The sequence below is a fragment of the Anolis sagrei genome, chromosome 1, assembly GCF_037176765.1.
Source record: "Anolis sagrei isolate rAnoSag1 chromosome 1, rAnoSag1.mat, whole genome shotgun sequence".
In the NCBI taxonomy this organism is placed as follows: domain Eukaryota; kingdom Metazoa; phylum Chordata; class Lepidosauria; order Squamata; family Dactyloidae; genus Anolis; species Anolis sagrei.
In genome coordinates, this window is record NC_090021.1 from 239878039 (window position 1) to 239901093 (window position 23055).

General features: G+C 41.3%; 1 protein-coding gene across 2 annotated transcripts; it reads right to left on the reverse strand.

The window, feature by feature from the left end:
- Positions 1–1289: 1289 nt before the first annotated feature.
- Positions 1290–21451, reverse strand: RNH1 (ribonuclease/angiogenin inhibitor 1). Of its 2 annotated transcripts, none has more exons than XM_060769659.2 (10): positions 21178–21451; positions 14178–14278; positions 12584–12754; positions 10914–11084; positions 10016–10186; positions 7968–8138; positions 6389–6559; positions 5316–5486; positions 3413–3583; positions 1290–1917 (listed from the first exon to the last, which is right to left on the reverse strand). In XM_060769659.2, the coding sequence occupies exons 1-10, from the start codon at positions 21448–21450 to the stop codon at positions 1830–1832; spliced, it is 1659 nt and encodes a 552-aa protein (XP_060625642.2). In that variant the 5' UTR covers position 21451; the 3' UTR covers positions 1290–1829. The 2 variants fall into 2 exon arrangements, with proteins under 2 accessions (XP_060625642.2, XP_060625651.2); XM_060769668.2 differs by having other exon boundaries at positions 21149–21228.
- Positions 21452–23055: the final 1604 nt, after the last annotated feature.

Below are 23055 nucleotides of genomic sequence, written 5' to 3' on the forward strand. Positions count from 1 at the left end.
AATATGTGGTTCTTTAGTATTGTTAAACTGCAACTTCCAACATACCCTATCATTCACTATAATGGCTATAATTGTTGGAAATTGCAATATAGCACTATTTATAGGAATGCAATTTATTCACATATTCAAAACAACAAAACCACATATATCTCTATCATGTTGATGTGTGTCTTAAATAATTTCTGACTTGTAAAGATCCTAAGGCAAAACTATCACGGGGCTTACTTGGCAAGATTTGCTCTCAGGTACTTTCCTTTGTTTTCATCTGTGGTTGAGAGAATGTAACTTGTCCAAGGTCATCCAGTGGTTTTCATGGCCAAATGGGCATTTGAACACTGGTCTCATGTGTCTTAGTCCAATGATCAAACCACTATACCCCACTGGATGCAAAAATGTATTGAGTCATCGCATATACTGATATTTTACTATGGTAATTATTTAATATATTGTGTGTGTGTGTGTGTGTGTATGTGTGTGTATATATATATATATATATATATATATATATATATATATATATCTTGTAAGCCGCTCTGAGTCCCCTTTAGGGTGAGAAGGGCGGCATATAAATGTCGTGAATAAATAAATAGATGCTGTACATGCACACACTCCAATTTTTATAATTTTTTATAAATTTATAACAATACTGGGGGAGGGCATTGTGAAAGACCACCTAGCAGAGATAATAAAACAAGCTTATAAATAGTGGTTGGAAAACAGGTGGACAGGCACACAGCAGCATTACTGGTGTTGTGAACATGTGATTTGGCTTTAAGAAGCCACACTGGCAGCTAATGGTTAATTGATTAACTACAAGTCTTGTCGGAATAATAATGAGAACAATACAACCTTGTTGGTCAGGAATTTTGGATATGACATTTGTTTACTGGTTGACTCATAAATTTATGGCAAAGGAAATCATTTTTGTTCAGGCCTTATGGGGTATTGTGTTTGCAAAATGTTCATTGCTCTGTGCTCTCTTTACTGTTTACACTGTAAGCTGTTAATGTATTTATATTAAAAAAGGAAAAATAATGAGAACTGCAAAGTAGCCCAAAGCATTGTCATGTTGCTATACCAATGTAACAGCATGGTGTAGACAAGAAAAACTATGTTGCCATTGCCATGTCATATTGCTCATATTTTTCTAAAAATGGCACTGCTGTGAGAAGGAAGGAGTCTAACCATTCGTGATGCTGGAGATCTGACCTTTAGGCTATCTGAAGGTACTTTCATGAAAGCATTTAGGAACCTTTGATGATAAACAAAAAACAAAAGCACAAATACAATCTCTTTGCAAGCAAACTTTATTCAGGTTTCTACAAAGCTAGATTTTGCTGGTCAAGATACAGAAAGTTGACTTGCAGAGAACTTAAAATAATTGATATTTTGAGGACACAATTTGCATCATTTCTATGGAAATCAAAGGATGTATCACCCCCCAATATACATTACCAATATAGTTCTTCCTTCAGGAAGATTTTCATGTTATCTGCATGTAAACCACTCCTTTATATATTACACTTGGTGCCCTCTTGTTATTTCCCAAAAGGCAAGGCAGCCTACCAACATGATTTACTATTAATTTTAATTAATTCTCCTGGACCCAGGAGATATTCCAGTACTCTTTTATATTGAGCTACCTCATAACTGAAGAACAGATACTTCCCTAATTTTGAATGTGTTTCCTAGGCAGACTACATTTGCCAAGTCCCTGAATTTGGCATAATAAGAAATCCATCATTGTATGGGCTGCACATTTGGTTTAAAAAAGGAAGTCCCCGCAGAAGTAAAAGGCAATAGAAGTAGTCACAGAGAACTTGTGCTACTCATGTAACCAATTTAAATCCAGGCTTTAGCTCTTCCAACGCCTTTAGTTCTTTATCCACTGGAGTAGTCCAGAAGGTGTCATACAGGCTGCAACAGAATTAAGTGAAAGTTAGCATCACTCAAAATTGGAGGTGAGAGTTGTGGATATGGTGACAAGCTCAGCCTCAACAAGGTCTTTACAAGTACTTAAGGTGGCAAAGGAAGGACACAGAGATGCAAGACAGGACGGTAAACATCTTAATAGTGGAGGAAGCTCTTGGTCTAGTTTGTTAACATGCACCACCACAACACAGTCCTCTAGAATTTAAAAATGAATCTATTTCATTTGGCATAAGATTAAGGATCCCCTGGTGGTGTAGTGGGTTAAACCACTGAGTTGCTGAACTTGCTGACCGAAATGTTGGTAGTTCGAATCTGGGGAGCAGGGTGAGCTCCCACTGTTAGCCCCAGTTTCTGCCAATCTAGCAGTTCGAAAACATGCAAATGTGAGTATTTATTTATTTGCAGTATTTCTAACCTTCCTTTCTCAGCCCGAAGGCAACTCAAGGTAAATCAATAGATACTGCTCTGGCGGGATTGTAACGGCACTCCATGCAGCCATGCTGGCCACATGACCTTGGAGGTGTCTTCAGACAGCGCTGGCTCTTTGGCTTAGAAATGGAGATGAGCACCAATCCCTAGAGTCAGACACGACTAGACTTAATGTCAGGGGAAACCTTTACCATTATCTTTTAGGGACTGCTACTCATTGTATTGCAAAAATCACTTGTACAATCTCTTCCCATTTACACAGTCATAATGTGGTGTCATGATAGTTTTTGTAATGGTCAGCTGGACACCACTATGTAAATAATTCAAGCAAGTCTGCTTCTAGATGACCAAACCAGACCTGTGTTGCTAAAAATGGAAGATTACCTCAAGAGAGACTGTACAGAAATTAAATGAGTCAGGAAGTTCACTGAAGTGCTTAGAACAATCATCTACAAAAGACACATACAACTTGTGGCTCTCCAGATGTTTTGGACTTTAGCTCCCAGAATTCCTGGCCTTTGAACAAGTTGGCTAGGGCTTCTGGGTGTTGGAGGCCAAAACATCTGGAGGGCCACAGTTTGACACCTCTGATCTACAGGATTAATTTGGGATATTTTCTTACCTAGGGGGAAGGATAAGAGGGCATCCCCCAATTCAAGATATAGCTATTAATCAAACTGGTAGCTGAGCATAAACTCAACACTGCTGATGGGAAGGGGGCACTATATCCAAAACACCCAAAGGCAGAAGCATATTCTGCACACATAGATTTATCCTCCAGCACCCTGCTGTCACCTCTTTCTGCCCTCCATGTGCCTGTTGCTTGAGACACTCACTGTTCCTAACAGTAGGGCAGACTATGCTGATACCCAGGAGTAAATGACAGACACACTTCAAATCCAATGGATGCCTTTCCAAAGGTCAGAGCCAAAAGATTTGATGAGAATGCTGTGCATCATCTAGACAGGAACAGATCTATGAAAGTGTTCCTTTATTCAACCCACCCTGGCAATTCCTCCAATTGTTAGCACATCATGAAGGGCCCACTTACATTAGATACTTCAGGTGGCAGTTGGGATTCTTCACTGCTTCACAGAGCTTCATTGCGCCTTCATCTCCAATGTGGCTGTAACTCACGTCCAGTTCCTGTAGACATGGCTTTCCAGCTATCACCTCGGCAAGCTTGTCACAGCAAGCTGCCGTAAGCTGTGACTGCCCCACCCTAGGAACAGATGAGAATGAGAGCGAGCTATAATATCCATGTTACATGTCTAAGATAACAGAGTAGTGGTCTGAGTGTTCGATTAGGACTCTGGAAGGCCAAAGTTTTAATCTCTTTGTAGAGGTTTTAATCATACATTGGGTGATTTTAGGCAAATTATACTCTCAGCCTTTGAGGAGGGCAATAGCAAACGTTCTTTTAAAAAGTCATGCCAAAAAAACCCTAGAAGAGGGCTGCCATGAGCAAAAAGTTGTCTGGAAGACAGACAACAACAAAATGCAGGAAGTTGGATTGCATGGCATTTCAATCCTGTGATCCTAATTTAATTTTTCCATACACTTCCTTGGAAAGTCCTTTTTCGAGGACAAAGGAAAAAACAATACATGTAAATAAAAATAAAATTAATTTTCAACTACTAATTGGATAATGCACTATCCCAGGTCCGGTCCTCTTTATACCCTGATCACGCCCATTTTAGTATTCTGGTTATTGGTATTTGTTGTGTATTGTTTGAGTGAGTTTTAATGTTGCTGTTTTACACCCTTATGTTTTATTTAATTGGGTTTTACTTGATTGTTATGCTTTGCTATGTTTTATTTTAATTATGTTTTTTGTTTTAATGGATTGTTTTGTTTTGATGTTCTGTGGACGTTTTGTCCCATGCGTAAGCCACCCCGAGTCCCTCTGGGGAGATGGAGGCAGAGTATAAAAATTAAGTTGTTGTTGTTATTATTATCATCATCATCCTCATATTGTTGTTATTATTATTATTTCATCATCATCATCATCAATGTTATTTCCACTACAATTTTGCAGATCTGCAACAAATATCTATTTTCATAATTATTTATTTATTTATCTATTTATTTATTTACTATATTTATACCCTGCCCTTCTCACCCCCAAGGGGGACTCAGGGTGGCCTCACAAAGCATCATACAGTGTTTTCATAGTTATAGTAATAAATACTGTACTGTTACAGAAATTCTATAACACAGGTTGGAAACCTGTATCGGAATGCCTTAGCTTTAAGGAGAAAAAAAAACTAAAATACTGGGTTCAGAATTACAATATTTTTGAAAGACAAGAAACGTAATACTCCTGGCAAGAATGTGAATTGTGTTGCTCCTGCATTCCTCAGCACAGCCCATGCTGACTAGGACTGCTGGAGGTTACAGTCTAACATCTGGATGGCCACAACTGCCCAGTCTACTCAAAGCAAACTAGAATTGCATCCTACACAACCATCATCACAAAGTCACTCAAAATGCACATTTTCCTTAACTAGTTCAAGGCAAATAGCTTAGTTGCTTCAAATGCAGCTGCTTATTTTGAATAAAGTAAGGCAAAAGTATATTTAGAAGCACTCACTTCAGAGCCCGCAGCAAGAACTGAATCATAGCTAAAGCCAAGACAGAGAAACAAGAAATGCCTGTTTTTGGAGTGGGGAGGGGTGTGCGCACATCCATCTTTAGGATTGTAGTATAATCCCAATATTAATAATGATATAGGGCACTTCATTCCCAGACCACTTTTCACATTGGATGCAATACAGGAAATTTGCCCATGGAGAAGATATGACAGCAAGCTGTAATGCAAAGGCACCTAAATCCCAAACACAACAGCTTAAAAAGGGCTCCGTCCATGCAAATAGCAGTCCTTGCCTCAAAAGGCTTACACAGAGCCCTTCTTTGCTGTGTTTGAAAGGAAACATAGGTAGAAGTCTGCTTACGAGAGGGACTGGAGGTTGCAGGTGGGGCTCAGGACTCCCTCGCAGATCTGAATCACTCCGGCATCATCCAGCTTATTGCCTCCGATGTGTAGCTCCTTCAAAGTACCGTTTGTGCTGAGAGCCTGGCTGAGGCTCTTGCAACAGGTTCCGGTCAGACCACATTCTCTCAACCTACAGGAGACAAATAAAGACGTTATCTCTGACTAGTTTGACATTTTGCATCTAGGAAAGCATTTGCTTTGTGTTGTGGCATGGTTTTGCCCTCTATGAACCCTATAATAAAATCAGGGTGACAAGCCGTGGCTTTACAACAGGAAAGATAGGGAACAAACCCTGAATAATGATCTTCCACTTCCCCAGGGTCAAGAACACAAAGCATCTTCCCACACAAGAAGAGTGACGGAGCCATTCATGACTCATGCTTATGTGGACTAGGCCTTAGGTTCTCACTAGAGAAGTATTGGCACTCCAGAGGTTTATTTCTACCCACATCAAGCCTCAGTAACATGGCTGGAGTGGAGAAACTATAGCCTAAAACGTCAAGCAGACCAAAAGTTCCCCACCCTTCCTTATCCTTAGCAGAAGTTGTGGTGGTTCAGAAAAAAGGAAGGAACTTGATGAACCTTTAGTAATATTCATGGTAAAGTTGAAACTGTTTTGGGCAACTCATGTAAGTGACCTTTGCATCCCTTTGCTCACAGATTGCTAACTGCATTTTTTTAGGATTCCTGTCTGTTTGCTTCACAACCCCCACTTCCTACCTGCAGCCATTTTTCTCTTCTCTTGCTCCCAAATTACCCCATGTGTTTGAATATGGAAAAGTACTGGAAATAAAAGCCATTGTAAGTAAATGCAATAGCATATTTCTTTCTCTGATAGACCCTGTTCGTATGTATATTTGTGTGTGTGTGTGTGAACCAATTGTTGTTTGGCTAAATGTGAATCACCTAAGAAGCTGGTCTGGGCCTGAATTATCTATGCCTAACTTTTATAGAACATTCCTGCTTAGTAGCATTATTTGTTGCATTCAGTAACAAAGAAAACAGTAGTGAAAGCAGCTCTTGAGTATGTACCAAATTGCCTGGAGTTTACACTTTGGATTCTTCAGTCCTTGAGACAAAAAGTCCATTCCTTGATCCTTCACGTCATTTCCAATCAAGCTTAACTCCTTGAGAGTCTCTTTATTGCCAAAAAGGTTGGAGAGGTCTTTGCAGCCATGAGCGGTGATACCACATTCCCACAACCTGAAATAATAGTTGTTACAGAGCAACAAAATCACAGTTAAGAAGAGACCTGAGAAATGTTATGGACTCAGTACACTGCCTACATGTAGCATGCACTATTTTGCTCTTCTATATTTCACAGAGTTTGTAGTATTAAGTCATCATAAATCAGAATTTCCATCGAAGATATATCACCTTTATTTGCATGAAGTATAAATACTGGAGATTTCAAAGCAAACATACATACGAGTCAAGGATAAAACCTCAGATTGCGGGCCAAAACTCTTTACCTATGTATCTGAGCTAGAAGGATTGGTGGCTATTCATGTACAAGATTTTGGGTTGCTGCGAGTTTTCCAGGCTGCATAGCCATGTTCCAGAAGCATTCTCTCCTGATGTTTTCCCCACATCTATGGCAGGCATTCTCAGAGGTTGTGAGGTCTGTTGAAACTAGGCAAGTGGGGTTTATATATCTGTGGAATGTCCAGGGAGTCAAATGTAAATGTTGTAATTGGCCACCTTGATTAGCACTGAATAGCCTTGCAGCTTCAAAGCCTGTCTGCTTCCTGTCTGGGGGAAATCCTTTGTTGGGAGGTGTTGGCTGGCCCTGATTGTTTCCTGTCTGGAATTTCCCTGTTTTCTGAATGTTGTTCTATATTTACTGTCCTGATTTTAGAGGTTTTTTTGGATTTTTTGATTTTGGGTTCCTGGCCCAGATTAACGTAAGACTGAGAATAAACTTTTTAAGATTTGATAGTGAGGATTGCATATACAGTGGGCCATTGGTATTTTACTGGGTTTCTTTCTAAGACCCCAAATGAACACCAAAATCCATGGATGCTTGTCCCATTATATACAATAGACATATACAATGGAAAAATCAAAAATTGATTTTTGTGTGGAAACTGAGGTGGTTCCTCTAAATCTGGAATCCCTTGATATGGAGGGCCAACTTTTGAACAATTTCTTAAAATATTAATTTAAGAAATTGTTCATGTGATAGATAGTTAAAAGCAAAGCATCTGTAAAAGGTAATTTGTAGAAAAAATGAAATATAGTCAGCTCTCCACATTCGCTGGAGTTAGAGGCACAGAATGCCCATGAAAATGAAAAACTATAAAGAAAACTGATATTTTATACCTCAGAAAACATCTCTCTGGAAATGTTTAGGATTTTCACCACAACTCTATGGTCGCCTTTCAATGGAAGCTGAACATACATTTGCATTGAAGAAACTAGTGACTAATAATCCTTAGGTTGTTCAGCAGGACTGGAGGAAATTGATCATAGATCCCTAAATCTCCCAATTATTGACCCAAAGAATGCAATTACCAGGGAGAACAGTTTCTCCTATGAGGAACATTGGCTTGAGTTGCCTCTGCTCTGCAACACCTTGCACTTGGCATGGCAATGTAGAGAAGGCACTTACCACAGCTTCTGAACATTGCAGTTTGGGTTCAGTGCGCCCTGGCACAGGAGTGCCACACCGCGGTCACCAATCTTGTTCTCGCCTATGCAGAGCTCTTTCAAAGATGGCTTTGTGCTGAGAATAGTACTGAGATCCCCACAGCTCTCGGCAGTAAAATCGCAGTTCTCCAACCTGCAGAAAAAAAGAAGCCAAGGACAATGCTAAGCATTGATTTGCAGACAGCCAAACAACGGGGAGGCCTTGTTTCCACATTCATGTCAGCAGCTCTGTCTTTGCGGCCATCACTAAGACACATCTTGCTTTGACTTCTCCAATATGATGTTTTTTATTAGCCATTGGGGTTTTTCTTAATTTAGCATTGCAAAACGTGGATCAAAAGCTTTTTCCAATGACAGTGCATCAGAAAATGTACTCTTTTTTGCCATGAGGTATTTCTACCTGTTTCAAACCCATATTAAGCTTTATGAATATAGAATTGAGAAATAAAATGTTATCTTCAAGACTGCAGTGACATATTGTTAGAACAGGAATCTTGCAGACTTACTACCTGTGTTTGGAAGAGTTTTGGAAGAGAATAATAATAATAATAATAATAACAAGACCTCAAAATTGAACTGCAAAGGCTCTGGCATAAACCAGTCCAGGTGGTCCCAGTGGTCATTGGCGCACTGGGTGCCGTGCCAAAAGATCTCAGCCGGCATCGACAAAATCACAATCTGTCAACTGCAAAAGGCCACCTTACTTGGATCTGTGCACATCATTCGAAAATACATCACACACTCCTAGACGCTTGGGAAGTGTTCGACTTGTGATTTTGTGATACAAAATCCAGCATATAGGTCTCGTTTGCTGTGACATACTGTACTTTTGTATCAATAATAATAATAATAATAATAATAATAATAATTTTGCTGTTCAGACAAAGAATAAAGCCGTCACTCCCCATAAGACACAAAAAACTCTGGTGGAGCTTTTGCAAATGCCCTTTTTTGTTGAAGCTGGTTTTTAATGTGTAAGTAGGGAACGTTATTATCTGAATGCTTTATTTATCTTTTTAACTTTTGTCTGTTTTAAAAGTGATTCTATAATGATTTTGTGTGATGATCTGAATTGTTTAAATGTTATTATTGTATTATTGTAAAGGTTTTTCAATTTATGCTCTCTGGGAGCTGTCTTGGGTTCCACTCTGAAAAAAAAGTTGCATAGAACTGAAATAAATTTTAAAATGTGTGTTTCAGGACTCTTCAATTAACACAGCTGCAGTGTAAGCCCACATAATGAAAGATGCAGCCCAGTGGTTCTCAACTTTCCTAATGCCGCGACTCCTTAATACAGTTCCTCATGTTGTGGTGACCACCAACCAGAAAATTATTTCCGTTGCTACTTCATACCTGTAATTTTGCTAATGTTATGAATCATAATGTAAATATTGGATATGCAAGATGTATTTTCATTCATTGGACCAAATTTGGCACAAATACCCCATATGCCCACATTTGAATACTGGTGGGGTTGGGGAGAGGGATTGATTTTGTCATTTGGGAGTTGTAGTTCCTGGGATTTATAGTTCGCCAACAATCAAAGAACATTCCGAGTCCAGACCACAATGGATATGCACCAAACTTGGCACACTACCTACATGAGTAACATTGAATACTGGTGGGGTTGGGTGTTTTTGAATTCTGGGAGTTGTAGTTCACCAACACCAAAAAAGAAGAGAAGGGTAGGCAGAGAGATCTTCAGCCTTCTCTGCCAAAAGGGTTCCTAATACCATCGGAAATATGTGTTTTCTGGTGATCTTTGGCTACCCCCTCAGGGGTCCCGACCCGCAGGTTGAGAAACACTGATGTAGTCACTACCATCATCCCCATGATTGCGTCAATATCCAAGACCGCAGCAATCCAATCCTGGCCAAGACAATAAGGATTTTATGGAGAATCCCAAGTCTTCCCTTCGCGAAGCCATCTCGATAACCAGCAAGGCAAATATGTCACACGATGCAGCCTCAGAAGGGATGATATCAAAAGCAGGAAGAAGTTGCAACTTACCGTAATGTCTCCAGATTACACTTGGAATCCTGTACGCCTTGGCAAAGCAGCTTCACTGCAGCATCTCCAAAGCTGTTGTTGCACAGGCTGAGCTCCTTCAGGGATGGCTTGGTGCGTAAGGCAGAGCTGAGGGCCTCCACGTTTGCTGCCGAGAGTTCACAGTAGTCTAGCCTATGGGAAAAGAGAAGAACGAGGCTCTACCTTACATACTGAGGAACTTGCTTCATTTTTCCTCACATTGAACATCTCTAAGCCACCCTTCTTCAACACTGTACTCTCCAATTGGGCAACCACCATAATAATGACCATTACTGGTTGGGAGTTATACTCCAAACCATCTAGAATGTACTGGCTTATGGAAGACCACCGTAGATACAACAATGGGATATTTATCTTTCAAACATCTGCATTTAACCCACTCAGAAATCCTATGTACAACTACAGAAAAGGCGATTCCACCTGAACACCAGGAAGAACTTCCTAACTGTGAGAGCTGTTCAGCAGTGGAACTCCCTGCCCTGGAGTGTGACGGAGGCTCCTTCTTTGGAGGCTTTTAAGCAGAGACTGGATGGCCATCTGTCGGGGGTGCTTTGAATGTGATTTTCCTGCTTCTTGGCAGGGGGTTGGGCTGGATGGCCCACGAGGTCTCTTCCAACTCTATGAATCTATCTGGTAAATCTGGTCTTCACTCTAGTAAAAACTTCTTGCAAGCCTGGTTGTGGATTCTTTTTTGGCAATATATGTTTTCTGCTCGTTATTTACCCAGCCTGTCCATCTGACTCAATAGAAAAGCCCATTAACACCACACCAGCTCCCAAAAAGATGTTTTTCAAAGTAAACATATTTACAACCCAAAGGTATTTGTAATCATTTGTGCACAAATTCAACAGTCACTTACTGAAGACTCTCCAGTTTGCAGTTTGGATCCAGAAGTCCCTGGCACAAGACTTTCACTCCTGATTCACCCAAAGTGTTGTCACCCAAGTGCAGCTCAGTCAAGGATGCATTGCTACTAAGCACAGAGCGGAGGTGCTCACAGCAGGCTTCGGTCAAGTTGCAATTCTGCAGCCTGTAACAACAGTTCACAATGAAGTGATTCTTCCCAAAATTGAACAGTTCCCTATTTGTTAGTGATTTTAGACTGTTAAGCTGGTGGACAAAACCAAAAAAGCCAAGACCATCTCTACACATGTGAGAGAGTGGAGAATGCTAGTTCTGAACCCCTATTTTTTACCTCTACCATACACAAACAAACCCATATTCTATGATCTACCCTTCTTGTGAAGATGAATAAAGGAAGTCGTAAGGATTAAGACCCGTCGCAAACTAGCCTCCTGCAGGAGCAAACTGTGCCAGCACGTCCCTGACGTCATGAGACTCCGCCTCTTGCCCCGCCCCTTTCTCCGCCTCTTTCTCCGTGCCAGAGTGGTTTTTCCTTTGCTAGGGCAGCATTGCCAGCGTACTCTCGTTGTTGGCAGAATTCAACAACGAGAGTACGCTGGCAATGCTGACCTAGCAAAGGAAAAACCACTCTGGCACGGAGAAAGAGGCAGAGAAAGGGGCGGGGCAAGAGGTGCAGTCTCATGACGTCAGGGACGTGCTGGCAAGGTTTGCTCCCGCAGGAGGCTAGTTTGCGGCGGCTCTAAGAAAAATATCACTTATGTTCAGGGTAATGCTAGGAAAGAGAAACAACTAGGACTGTCTTGTCAGTGTACTTGTCAGCCTGCATAAGTTATGCTATTATCAACTGATAGAGATCACCTTGTCTAATTGTGGAGTTTGTTTCCAAAAGGAAAAGGTTTCCCCTTCACATTAAGTCTAGTTGTGTCTGACTCTGAGGGTTGGTGCTCATCTTCATTTCTAAGCCGAAGGGCTGGCATTATCCATAGATACCTCCAAGGTCACGTGGCTGGCATGACTGCATGGAGCGCTGTTATCTTCCCGCAGAAGCAGTACCTATTGATCTACTCACATTTGCATGTTTTTGAACTGCTAGGTTGGCAGAAGATGGGGCTAACAGCGGGAGCTCAACCTGCTCCCTGGATTCGAACCGCCAACCTTTTGGTCAGCAAGTTCAGCAGCTCAGCAGTTTAACTTGCTGCACCAATGGGGGCTCTAAATCCCCCCAAAATAAAAAAATGAGTTGTAGGCGGAGGCATATTGTTAGCTAGGTGTAGAATATTGTGTACAGGTCAAAACTATCAAAATATATCAAATCACTTCAGTACAGGACTTGGAATACTGCATTTTGTAGCAAAAGAATGCATATCCTTGGAGCATTTTTAAAGTTCTATAAAACCTGTTCAAATGGACTTGGAAATAAGCTCCACAATTGGTTCAACAAAACCCATGCTGTAGAAACTGCATGACAAGAATATGAAGAGAGACTGGAGATGTTCTACTAAAATGAAAGCCTGAAAATGCATGCTAAATCGAACAGAAATCCTGTGCCACTTACTTGGCAGACTTCAGAACATAACATTAAAGATAAGATGTCTGTAGACTTCCATTTGTAGCAAATTTTATTTAGTGCAAATTAAACAACAAACAAACAAACAGGGGATTTACCATAGTTTCTGAAGCTTACAACTTGGATGCAACAATCCTTTGCACAGCACCTCCATACCAGAGTCTCCCACTTCATTGTTGTTCAGTTTAAGTTCAGTCAGGACTTGATTTTTAGTCAGAACAGTGGAAATATCTTTGAAATGTTTGGTAGATAAACTGCAGTCATCAAGCCTGAAAATGAGTAGAGGAGACACATGTAAGCTCTAATAATTCAGTGAAGTAAATCATTAATATACTTCTCTTCCAAGATATATTAGAAAAATCCTAGAAGATTTAAATTGCCTGAGTAAAACCTAAGAGATTAAAAAATGTGTAATATCAGTGTGCCACACAACATGCCAAAAGCAAGTAGCTTCTTTTTTTTTTAGTAAAGGTTTCCCCTGACATTAAGTCTAATCATGTCTGACTCTGGGGGGGGGGGGGGGGGGGGGGGCGGGTGTTCATTTCCATTTCTAAGCTGAAGAGCTGGCGTTGTCCGTAGACACCTCCAAGGTCATGTGACCAGCATGACTGCATGAAATGTCATTACCTTCCTGTTGGAGTGGTACCTATTGACCCACTCACATTTGCATGTTTTCAAACTGCTATGTTGGCAAAAGCTGGGGTTAACAACTGGAGCTCACCCCTCTCCCGGCTTCTTTTTTATAATTGTGGTAATTCTCTTGCCTCTTTTATGCATGACAATGAACAATAAAGATAGCTCTGGAAAGGGTGATTAAGCCAATTCGGTAATTTATAGTCTACCTTAAAAACACTTTCTGTCTGTGTACAAAGCTCACACATACACGTAAGCCATTGCATACAAGAAACCTAAGACTGACACTAGCACCTAAAAGACAGGTCAGACCACCTTGCAGTCTTCCCTTGACAAAGGAGAGTCTGCCGATAATAGGGAAGTTTCAGTTCCAAAAAGGGATGGCATTTCTATATTGACAGAAGCTGTAGATGTTGCTCAGCCAGAAATTACAGTGAGTGACCAAAGAGATCTCTAAAAAGAATATTTGAGGAGCATCACAATTCTCTGAGAAGAAACTGCACCACTATTACACCCTTTTGAAAAGGCTTACTAGAAAAAACATGACCACAAAGTTTTCCCCATAAAAAGCATCTCTTGCCCAATTGCAACATTCACACTTGCCTCAAGCAGACAAGAGTTCTTCCTCCTGCCCTGGACATTCCATAGATATATAAACCCCACTGGCCTAGTTTCCAACAGACCTCCCAACCTCTGAGGATGCCTGCCATAGATGTGGGCAAAATGTCAGGAGAGAATGCTTCTGGAACATGGCCATACAACCTGGAAAACTTACAGCAACCCAGCGATTCCAGCCATGAAAGCCTTTGACAACATATAATGTCCAATATTTCACACTCAAGACTGCCTTCACCACATAAATGGGAAGGCAATTCCCCGGGTGCAGCAAAATTCAAGGGATATTCTCAAGGGAAAACTCACAGCAACCCAGAAGCATCTCTTATTTGTTTCAGAAGCAAGGTTGGATCCTCTTCCACCAAGCCAGCTGAAGCTATATCTAACTCAATCCTCTTGCAAGTGCTAGAGTGTCTGTCTTTGCAATAAACAAACATTATTTACCTAATAGTTTTGTACTGATGCAGGGATGAAACAAGTTCTTTCCATTTGGCGGTGTTGAGCTCGGTACACTGGATGTCAAGATCCATTTTTAAAGATAACAGCTGGAAAAAGAAGATTTGGGAAGAGAGAAAGGATTACTTCTTTTGAGCAAGAAAAGCAGGCACCGGTGCCCATTCAGTTGTGGGTTTTGCCCACAGCATTTATTAGTTCTCTTCTCTGTGAGGCAAAGTTTCCCAACAAATACTTGATGGGTTGCCTAAGATCCTCCTGTGTAAAGAGCCTTTGCTGGCCACATGCAATTCAATCCCATGGAGTTGCCACCAAACAGGTTTTGCTGCAATACTTCTACAGCATGAAATCTCACCTCCCTTGCTAGAGGGGAGACTCAAAAGGGCAACACTTTAGTTCTAAGCTGATTCAGGGTAGACAACTTCCAGCATTTTAGATGAATTTCAAAATTTCAAAAGTAGTTATAACCCAGTGTATTGGTTCCTTCTTGCCTACTGACTTCAGCCTCACCCACTACATGCATGCAACTCAGAGCTCCCCCTGAGATGAAACCACTGACAGGAGAAACGTGGATTGTATTATTATGATCAACACAGTATGCATTAATTGTATAGCAGAGTAGATACAGAACCCTTTGGAAAGGTTTGATTTTTCTAACCTTCTACAGCAGGCATGGGCAAACTTTCTAACTTGGGGGTCTCATGGCAGGCCAGAGTGGGGTGGGTGGGTGGGTCTTGGAAGGGAAGGGGTTCTCTTCAAGTCCCCTCCCTTCCTTCCCCTTCCTCTTTTTGTTAGGAGACAGAAAGTGAAGGAAATACTGGAAACATTTGGATCTCAAAAGGGCTGGCCTTGGGAGGAAGAGAAGGATTGAAGGAAGGGTTGAATGGACTAGTGGGAGGGAGGAAAGAGAGAAGGGAGGAAAGACAAAAGGGAAGGAAGGAAAAAGATGGAAGAAGAAAGAGAGGGAAAGAGGGAAGGAAGGAAAGATGAAAGGGTAGAAGGGAAGGAAGGAAGGAGGGAGAAAGATGGAGGTAAGGGAGGGAGGCAAGGAGGAAGGAAAGAGAGAAGGAAGGATAGGATAGGATGGTAAAAGAGATGATGGCCTGAAAAAAGAGCCCAAGGGGCTGCATCTGGCCCTCGGGGCCTGGGTTTGCCCATACCTGTTCTATAGCGATAGCCTTACTCTGCAACTGTGGATCTCAATACTGTGTGCAGAATTTGGTAAACTGCACAGGTAACATTTACAAGAATAGTATGTGTATGTGCGTATAGCCCCAGAAAAAGACATGCAACTGAAATATTTTGCTTATGCTGTCTTTTTCAATCCTGCTTGTTAATTGTTCCTATATAATACCTATATTTGTGCATATACCAAAAGGCATCAGATCCTGTCTGATTTTGGCTCTGGTTAGTGCTTGTATGCTAGACCACTAATGAATTCAAAATGCTGCTATTTCAAAGGAAGAAACTGGTCAAACCACCTCTGCATATTCTTTGCCTAAGAATCCTATGAAGTTAATGGGGTCATCGTAAATCTTCAGATGACCTGAAGGCATGCATGCACACACAAACAAACACAAGCTTTGGACTTAAGAAGAAAACATTATTCATCTATTCAGTCAGAAGCCAAAGCGCACATAATGTGGGGGACATGTAACTAAATCTCACAAAGGTTTGTTCAAAGCTTCCAAACAGGTACAGGGGACTTGGACTTTGTACAGAACAGCAGTGATGAGAGGGAGGTTTCTAGGTTTTGCATCATCTCTTTCCACAAGATGCTATTTATTAGTCTTGCATACCTGCATTATTCACTCTACCTCTCAGGACCAAACAGTGTTGAAACAGAACCAAAAGAAAGAATTTAAACCCCTTATCTCTTTTAAGGTCTCAACATAACAAGATCTTATTACAAATCTTAAGCCTGGAGACAATGGTTGGCAGGTTTGGGGAGCAGTGTAACAACTGCAAAACAAACAAAAAAACCCCCTCATACCACATCCTCAAAACAACAAAATCTCTCATTTGTGAAATGAATCTTCAAATTTGAGTGTCATTTGATCTCAATGGTAATTATTGCACTAATGTTTTTGATGTTGTTAATAGTCTTTTCAAGAGATGCCCTCATTAATGTGATAGGAATGCTCAAACTCATTTCTACATGAGTAACAGCAGCCTACCATCATTACACAAAACCTATAGGTGCCAGGTGTTCTGTTCTGGAGAAAGCATCTTTATTTTTCTCTTCAGAACTATACACATTACTCTTTTTCTTAGGCTTATAATTTTCCTGAAATTGAACCACAGTGAGGCATTTCTGAAGGCTGAGTCATGGCATATGCGCTGAGAGAGAAAGCAACAGAGCCCAACCTAGTTACCAACTGGCTTTACTCACAGTCTTGCTTCATAGTAAAGTTTCCTAGGACATAGAGGAAGATGTGATTCATTCTCAGATGCATGTCATGGCTTATGAAGGCATGTCAGCATGAACACTGCACCAATCTGTGGCCTCAAGATGTGTTGGACTATAACACCTAGCATCTCCAGCCAGTGCTGGTCATTTCGTAGAACAGGGAACTGCTGCTCAACAGTGACCAACATTGGGTTTTAGTTAGAATCAAGCTACAGCCAACATCAATTTTGGTGTGCCACATCTCCTTTTGTTGTTAAAGATGCAAACCAGGCATCGAAGGGATGTGGCCTTTTATTTGGCTTGTTGTAGGTTTTTCGGGTTATATGGCCATGTTCTAGAAGCATTCTCTCCTGACATTACACCTACATCTATGGCAGGCACCCTCAGAGGTTGTGATAGATGTAGGTGAAACATTAGGCGAGAATGCTACTAGAACATTCCGGCCATGAAAGCCTTCGACAATACATTGATCTTATATCCTTTCCCTTCCAAGTATTTGTCTGGTCATCTCACTCTTTTCCTTGTTAAAGAAGCATAGAGGAATAAGGAAAAGTAGGGAAGATGAAGGCCCCCTGTACCTTTTCCGTGAGTGAGAAATGGTTCTTAATAGAAACAGCACCATTCCTTCTTTCAATTTCGCACAGCACACACGTTAGGTACTTCGATCACACTTTTTTTTAATAAATTGCCAATAACAAATGCACTGTAATTCATCATAGCACACAATTAAACATAATGAATATAAACTATTTAGTATTAAAAGAAACCTGTAAAGCAAACGCTCTCCTAAAAATGAATTTGATTTTTTTTCCCACTGAAGGCTGACGAGGAAGGTTTTCTCAGCTCTCGCATTCTATTTTGGAGCTCAACTGGTTCTGCCATTGCCTGTATTTCTGTGCCAAATTAATATATGTCTGCTCACCTGGACATTTGGCACCCAGTAAAAACGATGCCTTGGTCTCCAATCTGCCAGTGTGTGTTTTGTTTGCTTGAATTAAATAATAAATAGCTTATAGGTAGGGTTGGGAGAGACAGTTACAGGAATTAAGCAGTTTCCCACTGCTTCCTCTTTTCTGTGAAGTTTATTTCATGCAAGGGAGGGGAGCACACAGGTTTTACTCTGAATGTGGCCCCCAAGCAATTCCTGTGCACTGCCTCCAACTGTTCTGACCACCAACGTCAACCATTTCCCAATCAAACCAGTAAGACGATGGGGGCAGTAGCAGAATTTATGCAGTGATGAGAAGATGTGTTTCTCTATGGGCTCTGGGGAAGAAGGCACACCTTGAGATATTAAGCACCCTGATTTGGTAATTGAATTGAACATCTTACTCATAGGTGAAATGCTACCACTCCTTTAAGTATGGAGAAATTGCTTTGCACACTGAATCTCAAAGGATTAAAAACCATGTTGTTCACTGCTTTGACTGCCACCTGTGACTCAGTATCACACAGTTTGTGAATAGGAGTACTGTGAAGAAGCTTCCTAACACAATGGCATCCGCCACATTTCACAATAAATAATCTATGGAAAAATACATCTATTTCATATCTATGTGACTGACGGGCGAGTCCTAGTGAGGCTTCAGGTGTTCTATTACTAGCAGTTTGGTTGCAGTGTAAGTCTCTCCTGGCCCCTCATTTTCCGAATAGATTATCTGATCAATATATTGTTATGTATTTATAACAATATAATCCCAGTTTTGCCATAGCACTGCCAGGAAATTCTAGGAGCAAATGTCCAATTGCAAAAATGCAGTCAGTGAAGTCTGTTCTCTTCTACTGACTATTTCTGAGGCTGAGAATAGTCATAAGTGTACAAACATTGTGTATATTTTCAACTTGTCTGTCAAGTTATGGGTTTTTTTAGACTAGGAAAACTGAAATGCAGATTTGCCTGTTCCTTCCTCTGAAATATAGGCTACATCATTTGGCATTAGTTAGTGGCCTCCCAACCAAGTACTCACCTTCTGAGCATCCAAGATCCAATGGGACCTGGTATCTTTAGAGCACTTAGCCAAGCATGACCCACTGCCAATGGAATGAGCATTCTCTGTACCATTTGGCAGAGAAGGCTAAAAACCTTGTAAAACTCCCATGATTCCATATAATTGAGCCATGTCAATTACAGTAGTGCCAAACTGCATTAAAACTATAGTGTAGACCAGCGTTTCTCAACCTGGGGGTTGCAAGGGGGTGTCGAATACCATCAGAAAACATAGTATTTGCTGTTGGTCATGGGGGTTCTGTGTGGGAAGTTTGGCCCAATTCTATCGTTGGTGGGGTTCAGAATGTTCTTTGATTGTAGGGGAACTATAAATCCCAGCAACTACAACTCCTTAATGTCAAGTGCATTTTTCCCAAACTCCACCAATGTACACATTTGGGCATATTGATTATTTGCGCCAAGTTTGGTCCAGATCTATGATTGTTTGAATCAATAGTGCTCTCTAGATGTAAGTGAACTAAAACTCCCCCAAATTAAGGTAAATACACACCAAACCCTTCCACTATTTTCTGCTAGTCGTGGGAGTTCTGTGTGCCAGGATTGGTTCAATTCCATTGTTGCTGGAGTTTTCAATGCTCTCTGATTGCATGTGAACTATAAATCCAACAACTACAACTCCCAAATGACAAAATCAACCCCCCCACTCCTGACACACACACAAAAAGAAAAAAACAAGTTTGATACCCATGATAGAGCACGAGAGAAATCTAACAACGGGCTGTCAAAAAATAAAAAGAGGCCTTGCACCAACTATCTGGACTAAAAAAGGATTGCATCAAAAAATTGAACAAAACTTTCAGTCACAAAACAGCATACAACAGTCAGCAGTTGAATATCACTAAGGAAACTGAAATATGAAAGAGTCTACAGTTGTAGGAATTCAACACCCTGCAGGGAATCAAGCCTGTAATACGAAACAGAGATTGTGGAGACAACTGTGTGAAGATGCAGAAATTGTCAACTACAGTCACTTCTCCATCCTAGCATCATAAGGTGGTGCGGTGGCGCAATGTGTTGGCTGAACTGCTGACCTGAAGGTCAGTGGTTCAAATCTGCGAGACGAGATGAGCTCCTGTCTGTCAGGTCTAGCTTCCCATGCGGGGACATGAGAGAAGCCTCCCACAGGATGGTAACACATCTGGGCATCCCCTGGGCAACTTATTTGCAGGCGGACAATTCTCTCACACTAGAAGCGACTTGCAGTTTCTCAAGTAACTTTGGACACAATAATAAAATAATAATATTCCTAGCAGCGGATGACAACAAACATCAAACTGTTACTTTTCTGGGCTCTGCACCTTGTGTGCCTTCAAGTTGCTCCATAAATCCTTAAGACAAAGAGGACTGAGGATGATACCATAACATTTTATCTTGCATGTTTGGCCCGCCCTTTGTGATTGATTTTATTATGTTATTTTGCATTGTCTATTTTATTTTGTTGCATTATGTATTCTGTTGTGTTTAATTGTCTACGGTTTAGTATATTATTTGGTTGTATTATTTCTAGGCTCGGCCTCAGGTTAGCCACCCCGAGTCCCCATTGGGGAGATGGTGGTAGGGTATAAATAAAGATTATTATGATTATGATTATTATATTGTATCACATTAGAGTTCCGAATCACAGGCCCACATTTCCCAATCGCCCAGTTTTGCTCCTGCAGAATTCTGGGAAATGTAGTTTAGGGAAGCCAGGACCTCTGTGGCTGAGAATTCCAAAGGCTCTACTCTAAACTACATTTCCCAGAATCCTGTAGGAGCAAAGCAGGCAATTGGGAAACGCAGGCCTGTAATGTGATATCATCCTCAAAGTGCATCTACAGCAGGCATGGGCCAACTTGGGCCTTGCAGGTGTTTTGGACTCCAACTCCCATCATTCCTAACAGCCTCATGCCCTTTCCTTTTCCCCCTCAGCCGCTTAAGCTTAAGCGGCTGAGGGGGGAAAGGAAGGGGCCTGGGGCTGTTAGGAATGATGGGAGTTGGAGTCCAAAATACCTGCAAAGCCCAAGTTGGCCCATAAAGTGGAATGAATACAGTTTGGCACCACTTTTGCTGCTTTGGCTCAATGCTATTAATATGTGTGTTGTAGTGTTACAAGATCTTTAGTCCAACTCCCAGGACGCTAGAGCAGGGAGCCATGGCAACTAAAACGGTTCCAAACTGAAGTCATTCCACAGTGTAGATGCATGAGTTTGCAATCTCAAGAGCCAAGGAGAAAGTCAGAAGGAAAGTGGGACTTCCCCTTTCTCAGGATGGCCACTTCCCCAGCGCCACGCAAGTACCATCCGATCCGTGCCAAGGGCGCATCCACACCATTGAATTAACGCAGTTTCACGCCGCTTTAACTGCTGTGGCTTAGTGCTATGGAATCTTGGGAGCAGCCATCGCTGTCAAAGAGTATTGTGTCCAACCAAACTACAACTCCCAGAATAACTTAAAAGTGGTGTTAAACCGAATTAATTCTACAGTGTAGATGCATCCCGATGTAGCGCCTCAGGACCGTAAGCATACGCAAACCTTATCCGTAATCTAATTAGCCATACTCACGAACTGTGGGGAAAATGCTCGGTTCTTACCGGATCTCCAGGCCTCAGAAAGAGGAAACCAAGCCGCCCTTCTACCAAAAGGAGCCCTGCCCGAGGTGACTTATATACTTCTCCCACTAAGACCCGCCCACCAGCCCACGCCTGATTGGAGGGGCCTGAGATAAATCTGCATAGTGGGCGGGAACGGAGCAACCGAGAGAGAAGAGGCCGGTCTACCCACTGGATGGGCCCCAAATGCCCGCGAGAGGCCTTTCCCAGAAACTGCCTCCTTTGCGGTGACGCATCTCTTTCCAGAAGATTCATCCCTTTTTTATAGGCGGAGGAAAAGAGGTCTGCTCTGTAAGATTATTAATGCAATCTGACACCACTTTTAACTGCCACGGCTCCATATTATGGAATCATGGGAACTGTAGTTTTGCAAGGTCTTTGGCCATCTCTGCTCAAGAGTGATGGGACCTTACCAAACTGTAACTCCCAAGATTCCAGAGCCCTTAACAAACTGCAACTCCCAAGATTCCAGAGCATTGAACCATGGTAGTTAATTATTATTATTATTATTCATTATTTTTATTTGAAACACAACAAGGTTAGTACACAGCAAACAAGATCATTTTGCTGGTGGTTGTTTTGGATCACATGGGCACTTCCCAAGTGTCTAGGTCGGACTATGTGATGTAATAGTAATAATAACAATAATAAACTTTATTTATACCCCGCCATTATCTCCCCAAAGGGGACTCGAGGTGGCAAACATGAAGCCAAGCCCAAAAATAATACAGCAAAGTTAGAAACAAAACTACATGCGTAATTTGTAAAATCATAACGTAATTTGACGTCCAATAGGCTTTTCCTTAATCCCTCCTTATTATCCAGCATTTTCGCTTATCCAACGTTCTGCCAACTTGTTTACGTTGGATAAGCGAGACTCTACTTACATTACATCCTACTTCTGAAGTACCTATTTTAATTAACAGATTTTCCTATTGTTTGTTTTTTAAATTATTTTTGCAATCCTCATCCCCAACATTTTGTTTTTGAGTGTCTTTCTAGAGCCTACCGACTGTTAGAAATTGTGAGAGTTGAAATCCAAAACACCCAGAGGGCCAAAGTTTGCCCATGCCTGTTCTAGATCTTGTTTTTACAGATATATTTGGTTTTTATATTACATTTTAAATGTTGAATTGTTTTTGTAATTGTTTTAACTGTATTTTGATATTTATTATGGCATCGAAATGCTAACGACTGTGAACCGCCTTGAGTCGCCTCTGGCTGAGAAAGGCAGTATACAAATGCGGTAAATAAACAAACAAACAAACAAACAAACAGAGGCTTCCCCCAAGCAGACTCTGATAGTAGCCATGTGTCCTTTGCTAGTTATCAGTGAATCCTAACCCTCTCTTTGAAGAGAGCTCTGAGGGAAACTCCAGAACTTCCTTTTGTGGTGATTCCTCCCACTAAAGACAACATGGTTCTTTAATGTCACAATTTCCGGTTCCTTCTTCAACTGTCTGTTCTGGAGAAGGCAAAAGGTTGCTGTTTAAACTTGTGATGGGGAGACCCTTATTACTCATCTTCAGATCACTTACAATCTCCAACATTTTCTATTTATGGCTCTTTTATTCCATTCCTTTGATAAAAAAAATATGTCCTTGTAACTGCTTGCAAAGATCAACAATCAGGTGCAATGCAGTCATCATGGGGTCTCGACCTTGTTGGCCTAGTAGAAAACCTGCTGGTGACAAGACAGTTTGCTAATCTGGGCAGCTGACAACTTTTTTTAAATGGCCTAAATATAGACCTATAGGAAACAGACTCACTTCTTAACTTTCCTGGATGTTGCTAACCTTCCTGCGTTGCTTGCTGGAATCTTGTCAGTCCAACTGTGGGAGGAAAGATTCACTGATATCC